This window comes from Penicillium roqueforti, assembly GCF_015533775.1.
Source record: "Penicillium roqueforti strain LCP96 04111 chromosome Unknown scaffold_22, whole genome shotgun sequence".
Classification (NCBI taxonomy): domain Eukaryota; kingdom Fungi; phylum Ascomycota; class Eurotiomycetes; order Eurotiales; family Aspergillaceae; genus Penicillium; species Penicillium roqueforti.
In genome coordinates, this window is record NW_024067586.1 from 115,825 (window position 1) to 139,640 (window position 23,816).

At 49.5% G+C, this 23,816-nt stretch overlaps 8 protein-coding genes across 8 annotated transcripts; 4 read left to right on the top strand and 4 right to left on the bottom strand.

Annotated features, from left to right (window-relative positions):
* Positions 1–40: 40 nt before the first annotated feature.
* On the bottom strand, positions 41–1,036 carry LCP9604111_7279 (sugar phosphate isomerase/epimerase family protein; the record flags this gene model as incomplete). Its single annotated transcript, XM_039075293.1, has 1 exon — positions 41–1,036. The coding sequence occupies one exon, from the start codon at positions 1,034–1,036 to the stop codon at positions 41–43; it is 996 nt and encodes a 331-aa protein (XP_038926670.1).
* A 1,703-nt stretch (positions 1,037–2,739) lies between these two features.
* LCP9604111_7280 (gamma-glutamylcyclotransferase family protein) lies at positions 2,740–3,468 on the top strand (the record flags this gene model as incomplete). Its single annotated transcript, XM_039075295.1, has 1 exon — positions 2,740–3,468. One exon carries the CDS (start codon positions 2,740–2,742, stop codon positions 3,466–3,468), a length of 729 nt encoding a protein of 242 aa, XP_038926671.1.
* A 423-nt stretch (positions 3,469–3,891) lies between these two features.
* On the bottom strand, positions 3,892–4,555 carry LCP9604111_7281 (adenine phosphoribosyltransferase APT1; the record flags this gene model as incomplete). Its single annotated transcript, XM_039075296.1, has 2 exons — positions 3,892–4,037; positions 4,090–4,555. The coding sequence occupies 2 exons, from the start codon at positions 4,553–4,555 to the stop codon at positions 3,892–3,894; spliced, it is 612 nt and encodes a 203-aa protein (XP_038926672.1).
* Positions 4,556–6,301: 1,746 nt separating this feature from the next.
* On the top strand, positions 6,302–8,188 carry LCP9604111_7282 (uncharacterized protein; the record flags this gene model as incomplete). Its single annotated transcript, XM_039075297.1, has 2 exons — positions 6,302–6,457; positions 6,641–8,188. 2 exons carry the CDS (start codon positions 6,302–6,304, stop codon positions 8,186–8,188), a joined length of 1,704 nt encoding a protein of 567 aa, XP_038926673.1.
* Positions 8,189–8,559: 371 nt separating this feature from the next.
* Positions 8,560–9,334, top strand: LCP9604111_7283 (uncharacterized protein; the record flags this gene model as incomplete). The annotated part of the gene is made up of 4 exons (XM_039075298.1): positions 8,560–8,605; positions 8,727–8,740; positions 8,896–9,069; positions 9,188–9,334. 4 exons carry the CDS (start codon positions 8,560–8,562, stop codon positions 9,332–9,334), a joined length of 381 nt encoding a protein of 126 aa, XP_038926674.1.
* A 384-nt stretch (positions 9,335–9,718) lies between these two features.
* Positions 9,719–13,950, bottom strand: LCP9604111_7284 (C2 domain protein; the record flags this gene model as incomplete). Its single annotated transcript, XM_039075299.1, has 4 exons — positions 9,719–11,203; positions 11,259–11,727; positions 11,780–11,965; positions 12,029–13,950. The coding sequence occupies 4 exons, from the start codon at positions 13,948–13,950 to the stop codon at positions 9,719–9,721; spliced, it is 4,062 nt and encodes a 1,353-aa protein (XP_038926675.1).
* A 764-nt stretch (positions 13,951–14,714) lies between these two features.
* Positions 14,715–15,530, bottom strand: LCP9604111_7285 (uncharacterized protein; the record flags this gene model as incomplete). The annotated part of the gene is made up of 5 exons (XM_039075300.1): positions 14,715–14,741; positions 14,807–15,118; positions 15,187–15,309; positions 15,387–15,393; positions 15,517–15,530. The coding sequence occupies 5 exons, from the start codon at positions 15,528–15,530 to the stop codon at positions 14,715–14,717; spliced, it is 483 nt and encodes a 160-aa protein (XP_038926676.1).
* A 252-nt stretch (positions 15,531–15,782) lies between these two features.
* Positions 15,783–20,783, top strand: swr1 (putative SNF2 family helicase/ATPase (Swr1); the record flags this gene model as incomplete). Its single annotated transcript, XM_039075301.1, has 1 exon — positions 15,783–20,783. One exon carries the CDS (start codon positions 15,783–15,785, stop codon positions 20,781–20,783), a length of 5,001 nt encoding a protein of 1,666 aa, XP_038926677.1.
* Positions 20,784–23,816: the final 3,033 nt, after the last annotated feature.

Here is a 23,816-nt window from a genome sequence, read left to right on the forward strand (position 1 = left end):
ACAGAGAATTGAACTGGATGCATTTGGTGATAATCTACATTCAAAGTCTCGACTTACTCTCCATCTCAACCTGAAGCTTCCTCCAAGAGTCAACCGCCCTCTTAGCCGCCGTCTCAGGACTAATCTGCCCATCCGTCATGGTCCGATGGAAAGTCTCCATAGAAATCCACCCCTCAAACCCAACATCAACAATCCACGCCCTAGCAATATCCACAACGGGCAAATACCCCCCAAACTCAACCTCCAAAGGGAAAGGCCTGGCATGCTTCGACCAGGTAAACTCCTTCGCCTCACCGGGCAGCGCCCACGGATGCGCCAACGAATAAGGCGGATCAAACCGCTCGGCATCAGAAAGCTGCACATAGAAAATCTTCTCCCGCGGACAATCGCGCACAAACCTGCGCAGCGAATCCCGCAGCTTAGTATCCGCATCCATCTGCAGTCCGTTCGGAGAGGAATTATCGCCCCACACACGAGTCCCTTCGTGGAAGGTATCCAGACACAGTCCGAAGTTCGGACGGTCGACCCGCTGCACGGTCGACAGGGCGTCTTCCCAGGTGGAGCAGTTTGTTCCCCATGACAGCGGCTCGTAGGCGATTGATATTACTGGCTTGCTGGCGCTGGCTAGGTCGGCTAGCTGCTGGAGGTCGGATATGATTGTTTTCTCATCGCGGCTGCAGTCTGATGTGAAGACTGATGGCACTTGCAGGTAGGTTGCGTGTAGCAGACGGGCAATTTCGAGCCAGTGTGAGGCGAGAGCGAGCCTTTCTTTTAGCGGGGTTGTTGCGCCTTCGTAGTTTTCGAAGGGGGCTAGGGAGAGGACTTCGACGTTTGTTTCCTGGCACAGGGCGTAGATCTTTTGAGCTGCGTCGTGGATGGAAATGTTTTGGGCTTTGCTGTAGGCGAGGAGGTCGTTGTACACTATTTCAAGTCCTGCGATGCCGGCTTGGGATGCGGCGCGGATTTTCTGGTCGAGGAGGTGGCCTGGGTATTGGCTCAGGGAGATACTGGCGATTGCTAGTTTATTGGACACCATTTTGAAGTTTTTTTCAGGAATTGATATTAAAACGTTGACTTGCTTCTATGACCGAACTGATATATCGAATTAGGGCGGAACTCGGTTTCCGGTATGTGGAGGATTCGCAAATCGCCAACCCCGCAATTGGCCATTGAGTTATTCTAGTCAGGCATTGGGTGGATGTATTTATCGGTCATTAATGACCGAAAGTGTGAAATAGTTGATCATCGCCTTGCAAGAGTTGTCGGTTGGAACTAGAAATCCGGGTACTTAAGCCGATACTGGGATAACTACGATATGTTGGAATATATCTTCAAGCTCGCAAGCAGCAAATATACAATACAAATTTGATATAGCCATTGATTCATATCTAGCAAATACGTCAATAACAAATTCAACTGCGATCATCTCCCATAACCCAAACCCCTCACAATATGAGGCTCTGTCTCTATCAAAGTTTCACCCCCACGCAGAGTAGTCCAATCCCGCCTCTATGAAGAATTGTCTAAGCCACTTATTAATCCTTTCGTGTGGACAGATACCACTCTTCACGCCAGACAATCCCTTTGAGAAATCGAAAGTGTAGGTATTTCTCACATGCAAAGACCTGGACTCGGAACTTGAAAGCCCTCTGGTGGATTCCTTATATAGTCTCGTTTCGATTGCGACTTTTGCATAAGGATGACTGGTGACTTCACACCGGTGCCAGACACTGAACGCGTAAGAAGGATAAAGGAACCCTAGGCGGCATAGTCTTTCGTGATCGTTGCAAGAGATCGTAGCCGACAAGGGTTCCCGGTCTTTGAATGCGATTCTGAGACAGGGACATATATCGGCTAACCCCGCATAGGGCACGCAGATCACGCCACCATTGAGTAAGCCACACCTGCAGCAATTAGTTACTCTCTTTGGGGTGTTTGGGGGGTTTGAATGCGGAGCTTCGGTGTAGATTCATACACATCACGCAGCATTTCCAGCGTTTGTCTTCGAGTTGTCGTAGAAGCTGGATTCGAGGGTTTTTTCGGAGCTCGATGTTGCGGTATATCAATCGACGCCCTTCTCTCAGGACCAGAAGTTTCGCATGGTCTGGGTCTTTGGCCTGAAGGAATAAGACAAAGAAGGTATAGAGATCTTTATAAGTCAGTGCAAGGTAGATTTGCTCTAGCGCGGAGAGATGGGGAGAAATACAGACATATGAAGGAGGGAGATAGAGCTATCACCATTTGATATGGAACGTGGAGCTTGCGTTTATGAGATAGGTAACACTAAATATTGTACATAGGGCTTAGGCAGTGAATTCTCGAAGCAAGACTAATATATTTCATAGGGAAACTAGCATATCAAGGTTATACATAGGAAAGTCGTTTTCCCTTCTGCCATCTACATAGAAAAGGATATCTAGAAAAAAGACTAAAAAGGCTACCATAAGGCCAACTAGATCTCTCGTTTGTACCCTATCGAGTAAAAAGCAACCTACGGCAAGCCTATAACATCGGGATTTGGCCTTTAACATAGTTACCAAGTGAGTAAAAGGAAAGACGTGATGGAGATGGGTTCCACTTCATGTCTCCAAATTCTTGTAGAACTGAACGGTAATATCAACCCCCCGCAATCGGGGCTAAGTATGTGGTCATTTACTGTGAACTCTCTTCTCTCCTCCCTTCAACATATAATTGCACATAACAATAACCAGCAGCTCATCACCATCACCACCAGAAACAATGCTCCCCAACCCAACCACCCTTCAACCAGCAGAAAGACACACCCAAGCCCCAATACCTACCCCACCAACTACAAAACCACCCCAATACCCAAAATACCTCTACTTCGCCTACGGCTCCAACCTCTCCCCAGCCCAAATGAAAACCCGCTGCCGCATAAATCCTACCCACTCCGCTACCCCACTAGCAATCGCAGCCCTCCCACACTGGCGCTGGCTAATCTGCGAAGCGGGCTACGCAAACATCCTGCCACCACCCGGTCTGCGCGTTGCAAACCAAGACTCCGAGACCGCACATAAGATTCCCGTTTCCGGGTCCGAGGATACCGTCTACGGCGTTCTTTACCAGATGGATGTTGGTGATGAGCGGATTCTGGATGGCTATGAGGGGGTTGATACACGTGCTGCTGATGCGGAGGCTGGGGATGGTGTGTCCGTTTCTATTAGGCCCAGGGTGCAGGGCGATGGGTCTTATAATAAGTGGTTTGTTGGAGCGGATGTTGTGAAATGGCTGGATGGGGCGGAGGGGATCAAGGCGGGGCTTGGGGATGGAAAGGGGAAGGGGAAGGTGCCGGTTTTGGTTTATGTTGATGAGAACTGTGTTAGGCTTTCTGAGCCCAAGTTTGAGTATATCGCGAGAATGAATCGGGCTATTCGGGAGTCTGTGGATTTGGGGGTTCCTGTGGGATGGGTGGAGGAGGTTATGAGGAAGTTCATTCCTGTGGAGTGAAATGGTATAGATTTAGATTTAGATTTGAGATTGATCGATAGATTGATAAGATGGATGTATTTGATCATATCAATCATTGGCCAGGTCCAATTCCTATAGAGCTACTCTATTAAAATAAGATGTAATTAGCCAGTGACTGCAATCTATACACAATCAAGTCGCATTGATAAAGCTATTTGTCTATATTTGGGTATTATCCGGCCGGGAGCTGCGCCAGCCGTGGCGGGTGCCGTCGACCAGCGAAACGAACCTCCAGACTCCAAGTTCGAGTAAATTGTTTGATTGGGCGGCCCGGGAGGAGCGGATGGTAAAACGCTCACCGCAAGATCGGGTGTGGTCGGGCTTTTGAAAAGATTGGGTCATTATAATCGGCAGTCGAGATCGTCGCAGAAAGAATGATTTTTTGGGGAGCGGTGTGTAGAATTAAGCCTGGCCAGAGAGGAGAGTGTGAACCGGCGCGGGGAGCTTGTCGCGTCCGTGAAGGAACTCCAGCTCGAGGAGGAAGATGAAACCGAGGACCTCGCCGCCCATCTTCTGGATCAGCTCACCGGCGGCCTTAGCAGAGCCACCTAAGAATAGCTATTAGTATGAAGTATCCACCGATGGATTCTTGTCACATACCAGTAGCGATAATGTCATCAATGACGAGGACCTTCTGGCCGGGCTTGATAGAATCGGCCTGCATCTGGAAGAAATCCTGGCCATACTCCTTTTCGTATCCCTGAGTCTCACAAGGACCGGGGAGCTTGCCCTGCTTGCGCACGGGGACGAAGCTGGCACCCAGGCGCAGTGCCAGGCTAGGACCCATCAGGAAGCCACGGGCCTCGAGACCGACAATGACATCGGGCTTCTGGTTACCGTAGTTGGCGGCGACGTGAAGTTCCAGGGAGCGAATCAGGGCCTCATGCAGGGAGGGGTCGGCGAAGATGGGCAGGATATCCTCGAACAAGATTCCCGGAGAGGGGAAATCCGGGAACTGGCGCAGGGCGGCGCGCAGTCTTACCGTAAGACTGGCGAGTTCGGCGGCGCTGGTGGCATCGGAGGCGGGGAGTCCGACTTTGGAGGCATCTGGGAGCGTGGAGGACATTATGAGAGAGAAGAGAAGAAAGAAGAGGGGAAAGAGGAGAGGGTTGGAGGTAAAAGGGTTAAAAAAGAAAAAGCCCAAAAAACCTTTGGAGGGGAAAAAAAGAGGAAATGGTAAAATTACAGTTGATAAGCCGATAATGGGGGGGTTTCGTGCCCCTCACAGGGCCTAGATCGTTACTTGTTTTTTATTTTGATCTTTTTTATATAGAAACTAGATGTTATATATATGTCTATTTGGTTTATAACACTAGAATATACCTTATATGATCTCTATAGTAAATGTTGGCATATCCTTCTATCAAACTACGGGTTCTATACTTCCAGGTACACAAAAATCAGCGGTCAGATCCCGCCACTAAGGTAACTTACTGTCACGCAATGGCATATTATTCTTCTTCTAGAAGGTAAGACTACTGTACTACTAGTATACTTACTTTACTCGTACAAGGGGTTGGATATGGGCCCGGCTTGGATCTGCGAGACCCTAATTGATTATCCCGTAAACCTAGTGCTCAGTCCTCTCGTCGCCAGGGCACGAATTGTGTTGGACTAATACCACTCGATCGTCATCCCTGACACCGTGTTCCGGTTCCCCAGTAGCCTAGACCGTTGGACTGCGACCTAGACTTTATGGTTACTTTGAAGGTCCCGAGGTCCAGGGGAGGACAGAAGGCAGGGCTGAACTAGGGCTAAGACCGCCAGACTACCAAGGGATCATCATAAATGACTCATGGCTCCTTGACCAGACTGGAGCTTTAGAATCGCATTGGATCAGACCATCTCACCGGATATGCGCCGTATGGCCAGCCTTGACACATCGTACGGCCATTTCACCTAGCCCTAGCCAATAGGATCTCTCGCGCCACGACGTGATCTGAAACTCATCACAATGGCTTTACTGGAAAGAGACATGCGTGCTGCATAGCGGGATGTCTGTTGTGCAGATGGTGGGGGGATTTGTCCGTTGTCTGCTCCGCCCCTCGCTTTGACTAGGGGAAAGGAACAAAAGTACGAGGTAAAATAAAACAGAGGAAGTGCAGGTTACTGTATACTATAGGTCAAAAAGGAAAAAGGGCAAAAAAGAAATCTCAGGTTTGGTTTTAGGAATAGCCGAACGCGGGGGTCGAACCCGCAGCCTTAAGATTAAGAGTCTTACGCTCTACCGATTGAGCTAGCCCGGCCGGGCTGTTGAAGGTGACGGCGAAATAATGCTACATAAGACTAAACAGTAGGAGTTCGAAATTAATATAGTCAAATTGTGTTTATTTAGCTGGAATTATTGGGAAATATAATTGCAAAAGATATATCAATCTCCAATTGAGCGTCGATCTTTCGAATCTACACCAAGTACAGAATAATATCCCTTAGATACCTCCTAGGTGAGCAGTTGACTGTCCACAGTTATACTTTACTTGACACTATAAATTCCATCATCCAAAGTCACTCATAGCCTTTATGTTGTCACCTATATGTACCTGCATGTACCTGCGTATACCCTATGCAGTAATGCTACATATACGTCCCATGTTGTACATCAAAGTATACTCGGCGGCCCAAGCCTAAAACGGGATAGCCCCTCACATGACCAGCACGGACCACCTCGCTTCAAGTTTTTCCGTTGTCTCCCCATCGCTATAAATCCGTCGGTTTCCTTCCTTTCCATCTCATGCTTTTAAAGATTGGGAGCCTCAACAGGCCACTTCGATTTCAGATGAATTTTTTCTGATACCTTGTAATAAATTCACTCATGTCACCCGCCGTGATTACCGAGATGCAGCCGGATCTGCATCATGACCAGCTCGAGGCCGTGGGCAAAGCCTTCGATGCACTCCTACTAACCGTGTATCGGCTGACTCACAGACAAAATGAGCTGTTACAGCACATGGATAATGTCTTCAAAGAGGTAAATTCACTTCTCTCCTCCCTTATGCTTCTGCATCCTGGTCTCGCATGACGAAGAAAAGCTCTAGATCAGGAGTCACTTTTGTGGCGATGACGGATTAACATGTATTATCTGATTGAGACCATGACTGCCTTGCTGTTATGCATTTGACAAGATGAACATTGCTAACTTTGTATCTTGCAGTACACAGATGTGATAGAAATTCTGCCTCCTCAAGATAGACATCGTGCATTTGACGTTCAAAACAAGTTGCTCGCTCAGCAAGAAGAATACCATCAGGGTCTCGTACACAGCAAGCCTCAAGTTATGGAACAACCGTTGAATTCCATGGATGTAATCAAGACCCTCGTTGCACATCAAAATGTAGACGAAAATACTTTCTCCGCTATCAAGAATGGAGTCAAAGGGTGCAAATCTCTACTCCGTTCCCAAGATAGCCTCTCCCAAATATCCTCCAACTCGTGCATCCTCGCGCAAGCACCGGCTCCAGCAATCGCGCTGGAGAAGGACTTCACAACGAATGGCACCCAGGGAAATCTCCACTGCCCTTTCTCGAAACCGAATAAGATGCAGAGCACAAATGGCAGTGAGGCCCCCAGCGGGAAAAACTCTGCGCCGAAGATCCAGATCGAAGCTTGCGGCCACGAGCATCTGGACCCCATCAGGGCGGAACTCGAAGAACGACGCTCTAGCCACACACCATCAGCCCCGTCATCAAAGGGAGGATGCCCCGTCTCCCGATGCCCCATCCGATTCCTCGATCAGCACTCCCCGGAAGAAATCGCCGAATATGTTGAACGACACAAACATGAGATCCCTCGCAGCCACGCTATTTGTGTCAAGCGCTATCAGCGAAGCCCGCAGGATATGAGACAACTGGACGCCAAATACGGCGGCCTGACCAGCATGATCGCTGGCCTAGGTGTGAAGCACCAAGCCTTCCTGCCGGAATGTAATACCAATGGTGAAGCCCGTTCCTCGCATTCTGCGTCGAGTGAACGTGTTGAGAAATGGGCCGAGAACGTGGACCTCAGTACGCCCATTGTGCAGAACGAGGAAAACGAAGAGAAGAACGAGGAGAATAAGAACGAGGATGATAACCGCCAGAGTCACTTTGACCGCCCCCTGCGTGAAGTCCGCGTGGGTGAATCCCCGAGCAGGCCTTGGGGTATTTCAGTGCCTGTCACACATTTACCTCCTATCTCAGCGCCGGTCTCTGGTTCATCTATCCCAACGTCCCCCGACCCTCAAGCCGACATACCTGATAAACCCACCGATGCCGAAGTCCTTGCTAAGCCTGCCGGTGGCTGTCCATTCGGCCACGGTAAACCAAAGCCTGAAGCAGCAAAGCCCGAAATCGAACCACCTCGGACTGGGGAAAGTCCTAAGGACAATGATATTACTTCACCAAAGAAATCTGGTTGTCCATTCGGCCACAATAAACCAAAAGCCGAAGTTCTAAAGCCTGATACCGAGGCCCCCTGGAACGGTGACTGGCCCAAGACCTGGCCCAAGGACCAGGCTGTCGCAGATCGAGTACCTGCACCCCAGGCCCATGTTTCCCCAACTGCTCCTGCTCCTGCGAGCGAGGACTCGACTACGAAACCTGGCATTCCCTCAACATTCTCACCCCCCTCCCACGTCACCTTCAATGGCCCTGTCTTCTTCGGGTACTCCGCCGAAGAGACTGCCAAACTATTGCAGCAGTTCGGCAACCTGGGCAAATCATGACCGCGAAGAAACTTCTTTGTATAGTATGACCATGGAAGGCGCAAGCTTTTAACGCATCACGACGAAACGACTTAATTTTTTTAGCAAGCATTGTCGTTGTATTACCCAATTGAACTTGATTTGATATAAATTTCAATCCATTTTCCGTAACAGCTTTAATAACAAAATTCACAATGTAAAATAAATGAATGACTTCATCGGAGAGCGTCGACGCTCCCCGAGGGAAACTCGCAGAGCGGGGCACCTTCGTATCATCGCGACCTTCATAACTTCCTCTCTCCCCGATGCTGCGAACTACTTCTCGTCTTCTATCTCTATCTCGAATCCTCCGTCCTTCAATTCCAGTCAGACCTCAATTCTCTTCTCCCATAATGTCTGCCAACATGTCCATCATCTCCTCTAAGGATGCCTGCCCTCGTGAGTCAAGCCCCGCCAACTATGGCTCCTCACCTGCCTCCTAGACAGAGAAAACAGACTCAATTCCAGAAAAAAAGAATCAAAGAAAACAAAGAGCAATAGCTAACTCACACATCCTTAGCTGCCGGCCCTTACGTACGTCGTCCTTCCCTCTATCTGCCTCCGCAGCTCAATCTACCTTGAGAGCTAGCTACCCCTCCACACCGGACCAATCTACTCCAAAACACCATTTCCACACCTACACATATTGTAAAGACTATAAGTGAACCATCTAACAAACCCAACTACAGTCCCAGGCCATCCGCGCCAATGGTCAGATCTTCGTCTCCGGCCAGATCCCCGCCGACTCCTCCGCCAACTTGGTCGAGGGCAACATCGGTGCCCAGACACAGGTTTGCTGCGATAACATCAAGGCTATCCTGACCGCCGCTGGCTCTAGCGTGGACAAGATCGTCAAGGTCAATGTATGTGTTTCCCTCCAGGCTTTGTTACTGTGGTGTTTCTGGACTCGGCTTTGCTAGGGAGAAGTATACACAAGATATGAGAAGGAGGACGCTTTGCTGATCTTTATTCTTTTCTCAGGTCTTCCTGACTGACATGGCCAACTTCGCTGAGATGAATGCTACTTATGAGAAGTTCTTCGTCCACAAGCCTGCTCGTAGCTGTGTTGCTGTTCACCAGCTGCCCAAGGGTGTGCCTGTTGAGATTGAGTGCATTGCTCTGGAGTAGATTTGAGAATCTATTTAGTTTTGGTCTTACTTCTACTCGAGCCATGAAAACAAATATAAAGACAGTTTAGTATAAGAATAAAAATGAGAATGAATTCGATCGAATTATGTTGCGAAAATCCTCGGGGATATCTTCATCTTGATTATTTCCATTTCCGATCCCGTTTCTCTCGAGGAACATACATGCGCGAGTACAAGCAGATGCCAAATTGGGAATCATAAGAGTCAAGGGTTCATGCGTCATGACACAGAATGCAAGAGACGAAGGAAATGGAGAATAGGGAAGCAAAAACACACAACATTACTGGCTTGATGGATGAAAAAAAAAATAAGAAACATAAACGTCAAAAGGTAGGAGGGGAGAGCTTGATAGACAAGTGCACATTCACCGGCCACGGGACATGATACCGCTCATGCGGCTTCCGGCACCGGCCATCAGGCTCTGTTTCACGATAGCATCGGCGGCGGCGGCGGCAGCAAGTCTTTCCTTCTGACGGCTACGGTCGCGGAGATAGCCGGCAGCTTCGGGGCGCATGCGAAGAATGCGCAGGATCATGTCGTCGTTCGGATCAGCCTGCGCCTCCCGTCGCTTCTCTTCCTTGGCCTTCTTCATCGTGCCTAGGTTGCGGGAAAGCATGATGCTCTTGGCGCGACGGGCAGCAGGAAGACCAAAGCTGCCGTAGCCGGCACCTGTGGCGCCGAGATGAGGAGGTGCAGAAGTGCGGTTGCGGGCCGCTTGTTGGCGGTTGACGGTCGCCGAGGCCATGCGTTCGGAGGTGCGGATAAGGTGCTCCGTTGGTTCGAAGTAGAAGAAATTCACTGACTGAATTTCGTGGTATTTGGGCGATTTCAGGATATCGATTGGGACGCCGTTTGCTTCGCCGGTTTCGTCGTCAACCGCATGGAAGAAGTTCAATAGTAGCACGAGCCAGCGTGATACGATGTCGACTTCTTGGATTGTTAATGGCTTCTGATGGGAGGGTTTATCCGACAGGGGCGGTACAAGTAGACTCTCGATAGTAGCGAGCACTTCCTTCCATAGGCGAGCCATCACCATCTTCATGGCTTCTGGTGTGAGGGTTTTGTTCATGATGGCGAAGTTGTCGTTGAAATAATTGAACAGAGGAGTCAGTGCATTTTCGACATCTGCCGGAGTGGGTCCGGCAGGAGCTGGCTGTGCTCGATTGCGATTTAAGAAGCTCGAGACACTAGATATACTGATTCCGCGAGAGAGCAAAGACTTCAGTGTTCTCCGGGAAAGACAGTGACTGATGTATGACGAAAGCTTCTCTGTGATCTTTCGAGTCATATCCCTTTCCGTTCGTTTGAGTGTACGGAAAGCCTTCCCGAAGTAGAACTGGATGTCGTCTCGCTCGCCTTCCATGCTAACTCGGAGCAGAAGCCGACCCTGGGTATCCAGGTCGAGCCAATACTCCCTTGGCAAGAAGTCACTAAAGTGCACAGGATCTAGCTTGATCGACGTGCGGCCAACGTAGTCGTGATCGCCCACTGCGTCCCAGTCCCAGATGGTGGCGATAATGTTCAGAGGGCCCTGTGTGGTGAGATCTACTGCATCCTCCCATCGGGGATTAAGATTGTTGTAGATGATTCGGGTTTTAGCAATTCGTTTCTGATACTCGTCCGTCAATACGACATATGGATCGCTGCCACCACCAAGGTCGCATGCTTTCAAGTCCTCTGCCTCCACTACCTTGATTGTAAAGACATAGGTAGTAGACTTGCGGACCTTCTTAAGCTGCGGTGGAGTATTCCTTGCAATGACTTCGGCGCACGCGTCGACGTTGATGTCCTTTTCGAGTTTGTCGAGCTGAGCAAGTGCATACTCAATATTGTTCAGTTTCACAAGGGACTATGGATAATCTTAGCCGCGATATTTTACCCAGTTGAAATGAATAAGAACATACCTCAGAGGAGAATTGGAAGGGCTCAATTTTATCCTTATTCGTCCAGGTGTCTTTTGCGAACTGCATCAGTTTTTCCTGGGTGGTTTGATTCAATGCTGCCTCCTGCTCGGGAGTAAGACGATCCATTTCCTGCGTGAACATCTTCTCCAAGGAGTCACAGTATGTCGCCACACCTTTCCCAATTGAATTAGAGAGATGCGTCATGAACTTCGCATATTGAAGATCATCGTCCCACTCTAGTTGCACCATACTTTCAATAACTTGGTTGAAAGATCGGAAAATGTCAATGACTGACACACTGTGACGATCGTCTTCAGGCGCAAGCTCTGTTGTTCCACCTGAACGAATGGCAAATACATCTTGTTTTGTAGCTTCGCTGACCCAATCCATGATCTTTTGATCAGTCAGACGAAGCCATCTCCAGACGAAGTCCTGAAGGAGACTTTCCACATGGAATGGGAATGGAGCACTGAGCTAAGTTAGTAATTTCACAGAAATAGCAGGGGAGTCCAGGGGCTTACTCCTCATGGGTGTTATGGAATAACCGTCTGATAGTAGCGAACTGTTTGTATAGATCGAAGCCGTCGTCAATTGCGATCTCCTCACCCCTCGCTTTTGCCTGCTCGATAATCCTAATAACCATTTCATGTGCATCCTCGGCGAACATAGGGAGGACGTTTTGGCACAAGGTGGTAAAGGGGTTCACACTAATTGTAAGTTAGGAACTGATCAGCCAAACAGACGGGAAAGAGCGGGAAAGAGGAACCCACCCCATAATCTCCGGATTTTTGCGGTAGCGTTTTTGAATCTTTAGCGCAAGTTTTGAGATTGCATCTCCAAGTTGAATGACATGGTCAGGATCCCAGGCCTCTTGTTCCACAGGGATTATTTCGCTAAGAAGGCTTTGATACTTTGTTGTTGCCTTTTCAGCAAGTCCCTCTTGCACGTAAGTGCTGAAACGATTGATGTCTTCAGGGTCCTCAATGTAGTTGGGATCCATCTGGATGTGGGTGTCAAGAATGTACATAACCGGGCCGAGTGGGCGTGGCTTTGCCTCAAAGCAGTCCATCATAGCCTCATATAGCTCTCGGAGCAAAGCCTCATGAAGTTTAGACAGCAGCATTTGCATCGTTTGAAGATCCTGGATAGTCCATCGTTGTCGATCAAAAACCGTGGAAGCCACAAAGCTACTGCGTCTGCGGTTCTCGCCCGAAGGCATTTCTTTCACAAAAGTAAATGCCGAGTCAAGGGTAGTGAGATCGATTTCATTATCGACAAATTTAGCCTGAACCACCTCAAGGAACAACACGACCCGGGAAAAGGCTGGAATCCGCCAGCGGAGACATATCTCATTAAGCAGTTCCGTAGACTGCTTCGATAGCAGTTTCATTGAAGGGACGTCAGATGTAGCCTGCGTAGCCTCAAGCTCCCGGTCCCGCAGATCATGGGTCAAAGTCTGAGACAAGATGTATTTGTACAAAGACCTAGGGTCAGACGGGATGAATGTGTATGTATCGGATTCGTCCGACTCTTCAAGAGAAAGCCCAGTCAAATCAATAGGTTGATCAATGACATAAGATGTTCTGTCAGTCCGACCAGACGTTGTTCTTGACAGGTCGAGGTTTTCGTGGGGACTCGAATTGAACTGAGGAATGGATCCGGGAGTGCTTTTGGCTAACTCGGGGTTGGATTGCATGATTGCAAGCATCATCTGTGAGAGATCAGGGCCTTCGCTCTTTTTCCAGCTATCATAACCCTCGTCCGACTCAAAATCATCCCTTGACAATGTTTTGTGTGTCTGAAGGTTTAGGTGGGCTTGATAGGTCTTAAGGTCCTGCAGGGCGGCCTTTTCAGTCCAGGCGGACTTGTACTTATCGATTTCGGATTGTACCTGGGATGTGGTCATCCCAAAGATTTTGGCCACATGTTGCACCAGGGGCATATCCTTCACATCATAACTCAATGCGCCAACACTCTCCGTGGTAGATGTAGGTCCGTTCGTTTGCATGAGGTCCTGATCTTGCAGGAGAAGCTTGTTTTCTAGCACCGTCAATCGGTTGGCCAATTCTGGGCGGTCCTTGGACCACTCGTGATCTTTCAGGGTGAGCGCAAGGAGTCGAACAAAAAGCGCAACGTGCCGATCAACCATGAGCTTCCAGCTGTCATCGTCTTGCTCTTTGCCCTTGCCCAGCTCTTTGACTGCGTTGGAGTAGAAAATCAGGAGCAGATCTTCAGCTCGTCGGTCCTTCTCCATGCGTTTTCGAAAGGAGGCCTCCTTCAGGACGTTGAGAAAGACAGCGAATGTCCGCACCACCAGGTGATCTTGATATTCCTTCCTTTTCTCCTTCCCCATCAACACTCCAGTCAACCGCTTCTCCAGCTCGGCCACGAAGCCATGGGGAACCCTGGTGCTTTTCGAGTCTCTGACCAAGGAGAAATCGCTCATTAAATCATGAATAGAGGTGGCTGATCGTTTTGGCCGCGCCGGCGCGACGGGGGCATTCTGGATGCGACGAGAGCGAGGGTGGAGGAGATAGGCAAGGTAGGCGACCCGAATGGCATGGCTGTATGCCACGTTGGCATTTACGGGGCGGCGCCTGGATACAGAGGAGTTGCGCGAATGGCGACCCTCATTTTGAAGGCTGTTAATCCGTCGGTTGACTCCTCGGGATTGGGTAGATGCTGTCGACATGGAGTTGTCAATTAAATCCGTGAAACGTTAGGAGGTGACAGATAGCGGGGGACCATGGAGAAAGTTGGGAAGCACTTAGCACCCAGAAGAAGCTTTTAAAAGATTCTTTTCTTTCAGTCCAAAGTGAAAGGCCGCCACAAAGCTGAGGGGTGAATTGTTTATTGAAGGGGGCGAGTGAGGGGGGGAGGTGAAACAAAAAGCTGCCGAACGACTGACGTACATAGGCATATAGGCAGTCCCGTCCCAAAACAATGCTATGTCTCCTCTGACTATTCTATGAGGTTATTATGGTAATTTTCTTATTTTTCTTTTATATGCAAGTGCTTATTGCATATTGCTAGTTCAAGGAAACTTGATCCTTGTTCTCCCTGGATGGGGCCACACTTATAACGCTGCAAGGGTTTCCTTGTTATTTGGGAATATCAATATTGACATCAAGTCAAAAGTTACATCTGAACAGATATCAAGGACAAGGATATGCAAAAGACATTTAATTTAAAAAGACAACCCCAAAGGACATCATAGTGTTATCTGAATATAAAGTCCACAATGTCAAATGAATTTCAATGCGATATATCGACCCATACGACAAACACAAAAGTGGGTTTTAAACCAAATTCATTCCGAGCATGCGAGCATGCGGCCGGCCTTTTCGGGGTTTGATGAAACATAGGACTGGTGAATCGACCACCAGTCCTCAAAGACGCCGAAGATAGAAAATCGTACTGGTATTTACACAAATAAAAAGAGAAACCAGGTCTCAATCACCACTTATCGCCGGACTTGTGGGCCTAAATCAACTGGTTAGCTCTTTGCCCATGTAAAAGGTTCTTGGGATATCATGTCCGGTACATACAGGCACAGCATTGGGACCTCCCAACTCCTTTTCCAGACCATCGACGTAGGCCTTAGGAACACTCGGCTTGTCAGGGTAGGTAAGGCTGACAACACCAACCATGCTAAAGAAAACAGCGACGAAGCATCCGAGGTGGAAGAAACCCTTGCCGGCCGAGACGTGGTTGTATTGCTCGGGACTGAAGACACCGAGGATTTCGTTATCCTCGTGCACGGGTTCGCCGAAGTTGCGCTTCTCTTGCGCATCCCACCAGCCACCGTAGGGGTCTCTGTGTGCCCGCTTCAAAGGGGGAGGGTTGGGGTAGTTGTTATTCTGTTTTGGGGGTTAGGTTCCCGGATGCCAAGTAGGGAAACGGCATCTCTGCCATATGGATGCTATACCTGTAGAGCCATGTCATCCTCAATAGCACGGAGAGCTGGGACCTGGGAGAAAGATGCGCGGGGAGCAATAGCTCGCACGGCAACTTGGGGCAGGCGCCGGGCCAAGATCCGTTGAGACAACATCTAAGAGAGGAATTGGAGGTTAGAAAGGCTGGTACGTAATTGAAGAAGATAATATGGATCTAAAGAAAGAGACTCACAGTTATGCTGAAAGACAAGCAGCAAATCAGTTGTCAGAAGGCAAGAGAGCCAATTGGGTAGAGGGGGTTGAATATCGATGATGAACGGATGGAGGTTTGCGGAATGTTGTGGCCTGAGGCAGACAGTCACAAGACTTCAGGCATCCACGCGCCGGCGCGACCATGTAATTGCTCGCCCGAAGGAAAAAAACCACTCTCCACGTATTCTCATCATCTCCGTTGTTTTTCCGTCCCCATCCACGCCACAGCGCCGATAAGCATGTTAAACTTCGTGTAGTATCTCTACTCGATAGTCCCTATTTGCTGATGCCAAAATCTTTTACGTCGACTGCGTCATTGTTGGGATAGCTGGGGTCACCTGCCGCCAACGGCCCCTGTCGTCTGCGGGTACAAGTCATGCAAAACGGCACCTCCAACGGCCCATCACCCCAAGATGAACGCGTAACGCCTGTGTCCGATTCCACACCCCTCAATGGGTCTGTAAATGAAAACCTGTCAGATTCCGCCCCCCGCGAATCGATTCCTTCCGACCCGAAAGACGTCGAAGCTGTTCATCAACCCGAAGAACCCCCATCGAAGAAACGAAGACTCACGGATTCCTCCTCATCGCAACGTTCCACTCCCAGACCACCATCGCCTCCTTGGAAAAAGGCTGGCTTTGAGGGCCCCACATCTTTCCTCTCTGAAGGCAAACGTAGGTCTTCGCGAACGAACGCTGTCCCGGTCGAATTCCAACCTGGGTCGGAGAAGAGACACACGCGGGGGATTCAGAACAAGAATGTTGGCAGGTCCGCTCGCGATGGAAGCAAGCCGGCTGCATCCTCGCCGCTATCGGTAACACAGTCACGAGCCGACGTCAATGGAAAATCGGGTGGAAAGGCCACTGCAAATGGATCGCCTAGGACGGCGTCGCGCGCGACGGCCAACAAGCCGTCGCGTATCTCACAAACTCCAGCGCCAAAACCAAGTCATTCACACACCAAATCTCGCATCTCCGTTACCATTCCTCGCCCGTCTGGCGCCAACGCGAACGGCACCAGCTCTCGCTCGCTTCGCGATCGCCCATCTCTTTCGAATGTATCCAAGGAGGTCAATGTGGATTCAGGTGAAGTCAATATGAATGACAAGGAACCGGAACAAGGACCAGTGAAAATTCCAAAATTGCGCATTAAATTGAGCAAGCCCGTTCTTCCTATTCGACACCCTGGCCACATACCGCAGAAGAAACACACTTCTTTCAGAGAATGGGTATACCAAAACGATACCTCAAATATATTGTCAGAGGACGAGGCTGCGGTAGAGGCACGCAAGAGACATGAAGTTATGACTGCTGCTGAGCCCGGTGGACCGTTGAGCTCGCAAGTCTGCTCGGCATACATCACAGAACAGCAAGAGGAACCTCCCCCACAGTACTCGCACCAGGATCACTTGGTTTCCCACGCACTATATTTCCAGAAGCTCCTCGACAAAGAACACAAACGCCACCGGCAAACAGCCAAACTGTTTGCGCAGTGGTGTGCTGACGCTTATCGGAAACGTCACAAGGACCCCGAAGATATTCTACGCGAGCAACAGGAGGAGATGCGTGGAAAGCGCAAGCAGCTATCAAAGGATCTTCAGAAGATGTTCGACTTGACCCGTGCCGATATTGATCGGGTCCGCCTAGCACGCTGGGAAGAAGAGCGGAAAATGGAAGACCAGCAGGCTCTTGATCGCGCTATCAAAAAGTCTACTATGCTCTTCGAGAAGCGTCGATCGGAGATTTTGGGTGAATTGCCTAGCGATGCTCTTGTGACGAGTGACGATGAGGATGGTGTATCAGGCTTCTCATCTGGCCCCGACGAAGAAGACGAGAGTAACATGTCAGATTCTGAATCCGGAACCGACGACGAGGCTAATGTGGATGATGATGCCAAATTGACTGCGGAAGAGCTCCGGCTGAAGTACGCTAACTTACCGGCTGACGACTATACCGACCGGATGTCTGTAGCCTCAGGCAGTACAGCAATGACCAATCCTAACGACTCCTTGGATCCTGAATCTCTTTTAGACGGCCTCGATTCACACCTCACCCCGGAAGATAATCAGTTAGACGATGTTGATTCAGTGTTGATGGATGATAGTGATGCCTCCACAGATATGGATGATGATATGGGTGATAGCGATGAAGAGGAAGAAGACATAAGTGAGGAGGAGTCGGATGAGGATGATGAGAGCCGATCTGGCTTGCTGGGTTTCTTCTCGAAGAATGAAACCCCTATACCAAAAGAGGGCGATGAAGCTTCAGCTGTGGACCACGAACAAGATATCGATATCAAATCGGCATCGGAGGGTGAAGATGACATTGACTTCGAAGAAGATGAAGTATCCTTGGTTCCAATTGGACCAACTACCAGCGAGGGCACGTCGATAGAAGGCACGCCCTTACATATCGCCAATGCTTCCGAAGCCTCTCCTGCTATTGGAGGAGAAACACCTTCCGTTGATACTCCGATGGCAGAGGGGCTCACTGAAGCCGAAGCTGACGATGCAGCCACTGCTGGTGTCGTACATGAGTTGGAGTCTGTCAAACCAGAGACCAAAGAGGCACCTTCTGCTGAAATCGCAGATGACATTGATCACCCCCAACATATGGAAGTAGATCATGTCCATGACGGCCGAGCAAGCAGGGATATGTCCAGTGAGCCATCGCCGGGAACCTTCGCAACAAAGCCATCAGAGCCCGAATCGGTGTCATCGCTCGAGCCGACAATCGAAAAGGCATTGCAAATAAGTCATTCGCCTGCTCTAGGCTTGCAGACACCCATCCCTCAGATCCTGCGTGGTACACTACGTGAATATCAGCACTACGGATTGGATTGGCTTGCGGGTCTCTACAACAACCACATCAATGGTATCCTAGCAGACGAGATGGGTCTAGGCAAAACGATACAAACTATTGCCCTTCTTGCCCACCTTGCCACAGACCATGGTATCTGGGGGCCGCATTTGGTAGTCGTTCCCACCAGTGTCATGCTCAACTGGGAAATGGAGTTCAAGAAATGGTGCCCGGGGTTCAAGATCATGACTTACTACGGCAACCAAGAAGAACGCAAACAGAAACGCCGAGGTTGGACGGATGACAACTCCTGGAACGTGCTGATTACGTCGTATCAACTCGTTCTGCAGGATCAAATGTCTCTCAAGCGAAAGGACTGGCACTACATGATTCTTGACGAAGCACACAACATCAAGAACTTCCGCTCACAGCGGTGGCAAGCGCTTCTTACGTTCAAATCCCGTGCTAGACTTCTTCTAACGGGTACGCCACTCCAGAACAATCTCACGGAACTTTGGTCTCTTCTGTTCTTCTTGATGCCTTCAGATGGTACCAATGGTGGCGTGGACGGGTTTGCCGATTTAAAGGATTTCTCTGAATGGTTCCGCCGCCCGGTTGAACAAATTCTGGAGCATGGCAGGGAGACTATGGACGATGAGGCCAAGGGCGTGATCACTAAACTTCACACCGTTCTGCGCCCGTACCTTCTTCGTCGACTGAAGGCCGATGTCGAGAAGCAAATGCCTGGCAAGTACGAACATGTGGTCTACTGTAGGCTATCAAAGCGTCAGCGATTCCTTTACGACGGCTTCATGTCGATGGCCCAGACCAAAGAGACGCTCGCGTCTGGAAACTTCCTCTCCATCATCCACTGTTTGATGCAACTCCGTAAAGTATGCAACCACCCCGATCTATTTGAAACCCGACCCGTCTCCACCTCCTTTGCGATGCCACGGTCTGTGCCTATGGACTTTAAGATCAAGGAATCCCTCGTTCGACGACGACTGCTTTTTGAACACCCACTCACCAAGATTGACTTGGATTTCCTCAATCTCGCACCCGTATCACGAGAAGATATCTCACGACGGCTAGCCGACGACAGTATCAGGCTGATGGCTATTGGCCCGTTCAAGACTCTCCGAGAACGCCAGTACAACCGAACCAACTGGGAGATGGGTTTTGATGGGTCCAACATGCAGACCATCTTAGAGTCCTTGGAGAATGCCTGTCGGAAGAGGCGAATGGCTGAATTAGAGAGGTGTCTCTACTTCGAATCCAAGCGGCATGGTCGTCGGCCCGTATACGGCAGTAGCCTCATTGAATTCCTCCGGGCTGGAACCAAGGAACACGCGCTATCTAATGCACCACTGCGGAAGCGCTCAATGGCCGACTGGCTGTCAAGCCGGTCCTCTGTTCTCGCGTCGATGATTCTCACTGTTGAAGAACGCGCTCGTGAGATGCATGGCTATGTCCAGAGATTTGCCTGCGTCACCCCCGCTGCTGTGGCCGCGGGCATGAATGAGGCTGCCTTGACTCCAGTCGAGACCAGGCTTTTGACGAATAATCGCCCAAACCCCCCATACGATCCTTTCCATGAAGCACGGATGCGCCTCTCTATTGCGTTCCCCGATAAAAGATTGCTTCAATATGACTGCGGCAAATTGCAGCGCCTTGACAAGCTCCTACGTGACCTCAAAGCGGGCGGCCATCGAGCCTTGATTTTTACTCAGATGACCAAGATGCTTGATATCCTGGAACAATTCCTCAATATCCATGGCCATCGGTATCTCCGACTCGACGGAACTACGAAAGTCGAGTCCCGACAGATGCTTACGGAACGATTTAATAGTGATCCTCGCATCCTCGCTTTCATCCTGTCGAGTCGATCTGGTGGTCTCGGTATCAATCTCACGGGCGCCGACACGGTCATCTTCTACGATCTAGACTGGAACCCAGCCATGGACAAGCAATGCCAGGATCGCTGCCACCGCATCGGTCAAACACGCGATGTCCACATCTACCGCTTCGTATCCGAGTATACTATTGAATCCAACATCCTCCGTAAAGCCAACCAGAAGCGCATGCTTGACGACGTCATCATCCAAGAAGGCGAGTTCACCACAGACTACTTCACCAAGCAAGACGCGGTCGAACCCGACGCGCGCGACGGCCAAGATGAAGCAAGTGCCGCCATGGACCGAGTCCTTGGCAACCGTGTCGTCGGGGGAACCCGCGTGTTCGAAGCAGCCGAGGACAAGGAGGATTTAGACGCAGCCAAGAATGCCCAGAAAGAACAGGAGCACGCCGACGATGGTGACTTTGAGGAGCACAGCGCCTCGCACGGGACACCGGCTCAGGCTGGAACGCCTTTAGCCGTGGAAGATGGGGCTGGCGTGCCGGTTCCGGAGCACGTGTCTGATGACCAGCTGGCTGCAGAATTGCAGCCTGGCCACATCGACGACTATCTCTTGCGCTTCATGGAGTGGAACATGAAGGATGAACCCCTGGTTCTGCCGGCGGATAAAAGCAAGAAAAAGTCCAAGAAGGGCAAGGAGCACCATCTCAAGAGGCGTCGTTAGAGTTATTGCGAGATCAATGCTCATTTGCCTCCTTTTTGGCTCCACTCCGCATGTTTCACGTTTCAATATTTCCCTCACGTTAACCTGTTTGTCTCTCCGGCTATCAGCTTGTTGTAATAGTCTCTGTGTGTATAATCCAGGCGTTGGCGATGTTATAATGTTTTATCATTGTCTTTTTTTCTCCTGATCAGCTGGCTTTATTCATAACTTTTAACTCTCCTTTTCTTTTGCTCTACTATTTTTTTTTCTCCCATTCTCTGTGTTAATCCTACTATATTAACAAAAGACTCAATAGAATCAGTTGGCAGAAATAATCGTCACAAATTACTTTCAAATCAATAGTCTATTTCCCGGAGATTAGACAAGTGGAGCAGAAATCCTTCCTGGGTCTGCATAGGCAGATCATTTTGTTCTGACCATATAAACCTTGGATATTTCGGAGGCGATTAGGGTTTAGCTCGGTGTTTATATTAATATCAATAGTGTGAGAGCCGGGGAATTGTCTATTGTATTATAGATTGTGGTGGAGTAGAGAAACGGGATGCAACAATAGTGCATATGGTTCTCCTATGTTGTACCTCGGAGATGTTAGAGTGTAGATCGAAGATGTAGATGTGAATATAGATTGTAGTACAATGATAATATACTCCATATATGCATCCACAGATCTATCAAGTTGAAGAGAACAAGGTCATCTATGGAACAGAAATAGGGTTTCCCCTATTCTCCCGTCTGATATCTTCCTCCAACGAGGGTGCATGGCCCGGTCGATCCCCCTCAAAGCCAAGTCACACCTATCTCGGCAGGTTTTCTCCGAACAAGGATAATATTGAACAAGGGCGACCGCGTGGTTGAAGGCAGCCATGGAAAGCAGGAAGTGGAGCCTCATTCGGCAGTTAAGGGATACATCTCGGATACGATTACTTTTTGCACATCTCGACGGAAGTGAAACAGTGACACAAGGTTGACAATGTTGCCGAGTATTCCCCGGTTGTGGACGTTGATTTGACGTGATTTCACGTGTTGGAGTCCTTGGACTTGTTGGAGTCGGGCTCCACTGATCTTCTCTCCAAAAGTCTCCCGAACTCGGAATGGAATTGGCAACTGTAGGGCTTTCGAGCTCCGTACTCTATTAAGCTTTGGAGAGTGCCTCGTTGGAGGTGCAGCAGATCCATGGTGATCCGGGGATCTGTGATTTAGTACATCCTAAACCTGATATATCCCTGTCATCCGGATTAGGTGATTGGTACTTTGAAATGCCGTGGATCGAGATATATGGCATTTCGTGATTGGACGGGGAAGAGGAATGGAAAAAAATAAAACAAAGAGAATCAGATGAAAATATGCCGGGCTTTTACAGGGCCCATAACCCAGCGAGGTATTTCAAGCAGTATTTTCTTTGTACAACATAGGGAGGAGGCGGCTGTAGACACGTCAAAGAAGTGATCGCCATTTTTAGCTTGCGGATGAGCAAATGCCGATGTATCCCTGTGTTGGATCTGGTCTTATTGCCCAGTTTGGGAAGGTAGTATGGAATATATCATAAAACAAAGAAATGATTTCTCGTATCCAGGAGACTTCTAGTCGGCATTTCTCCATGGATTCTCATTCCCGAGGGATAAGAAGCTCCCATGGGTTAAGGATCCTGAACCAACAGCCGAAGCCGGACATCTGCAGTTCGAGAGAGATGGACGTGACATATGCAGGTCGAAGAAACGCAAGTGATGATTGGCACAGACTCGTGGGACTTTTCATGCAGCTCGGGCCCGTGCATTTTCTGATCCTCGTCACGTCAAAATGTCTCTCATATTCTCTCAATCTCACGACTAGATGTAATAGAGCCATGGGAGATCCCGTCTAAGGGGGGAGAAACTCAGGATGGCACCAACATGGAGCCCAATATTCCACTATGTATTGAGGACCCGGGAAGATCGTCGCCGATCAATTTGCCAGATCGATAGGCGCTTCCACGAACTGGTACTCCACGGGCGTCAAATCATTGGTGTGAGGCAAGAGGGGCTTTACACTAGTTCTGACACCATGTGCCTTAGCGGATTCACCTCCGGCCGTAAAAAAAGAAAGCGCTGCTGCCTTGGGATCTGGGGGAGGAGATACGTTCGAATAGTGTTGGATCTGAATGATGTGATGATCCCGCCCTCCTCGAATTGAATTTGCAGCACATAGGTTCTAATTGACAAGGGATTCGAAGTTCTCAACGGTGCTGCCTCTGGATAAGACATCTGGTGTAGAAATGTAATCGTCAGTCTATCCATGGAGGATCCCGAGGTGGCGGTGATCGGCGACCATGAGGTCCAAGACGCCATCCGCGGGTGAGAGGAGGGCTTATCTGGGTTGGAGTATATGACCGTATTAGGATAAAACTGGGGCCGGCTAGGGCCCCAATGCACAGTAAATCACTCCTGGGGAACTATAGGCCGTGTTGTCTTTGCATAACCGTTGCGTTGGGATTTCCCCCCTCGATTATCGTCGGGCATGATCGGGCCAAGGGAACTAGGATAGCATATGTATCTGTGTATCTTCTCGATAGATCGAATGTTGGAATAAAGAAAAAACCACACCATAGTCAGCTCTGTACGGAGTACACCGTAGAGACTGAGGTGATTCATCGAATTCCGATATCCGCTTTGTTCAAACGCGCCAAGCACTCAACTGGGGATAGTCAGACATAACAGATGAGCTGTTCCGCTTGGATGATATGATCCACTCGAAGTAATGACATCGCCCTGATCGTCGAGACCCGTAACCAATGATGTTTGCGCTGCGAATCTCGTTGATGATCGCCGCGTGCTGGACGCCACGGACGCTAAGACCCAATGGATTTCCCCCAAGAGATTGTGTGTTTTAGGGTTCCATAATGACAGAACCAAGACAATGGAGATGTGGAGGTGAGAGGTGGTGAGAGGGAAGCGGGTGAAGTTGGGAGATGACCTTATATTTTAATGTTTTATTTTATTTCCCCCTAAGCTATTCCCCCATTTCTACATATAATACTTGTCTCGCCCGTTTCCTGTC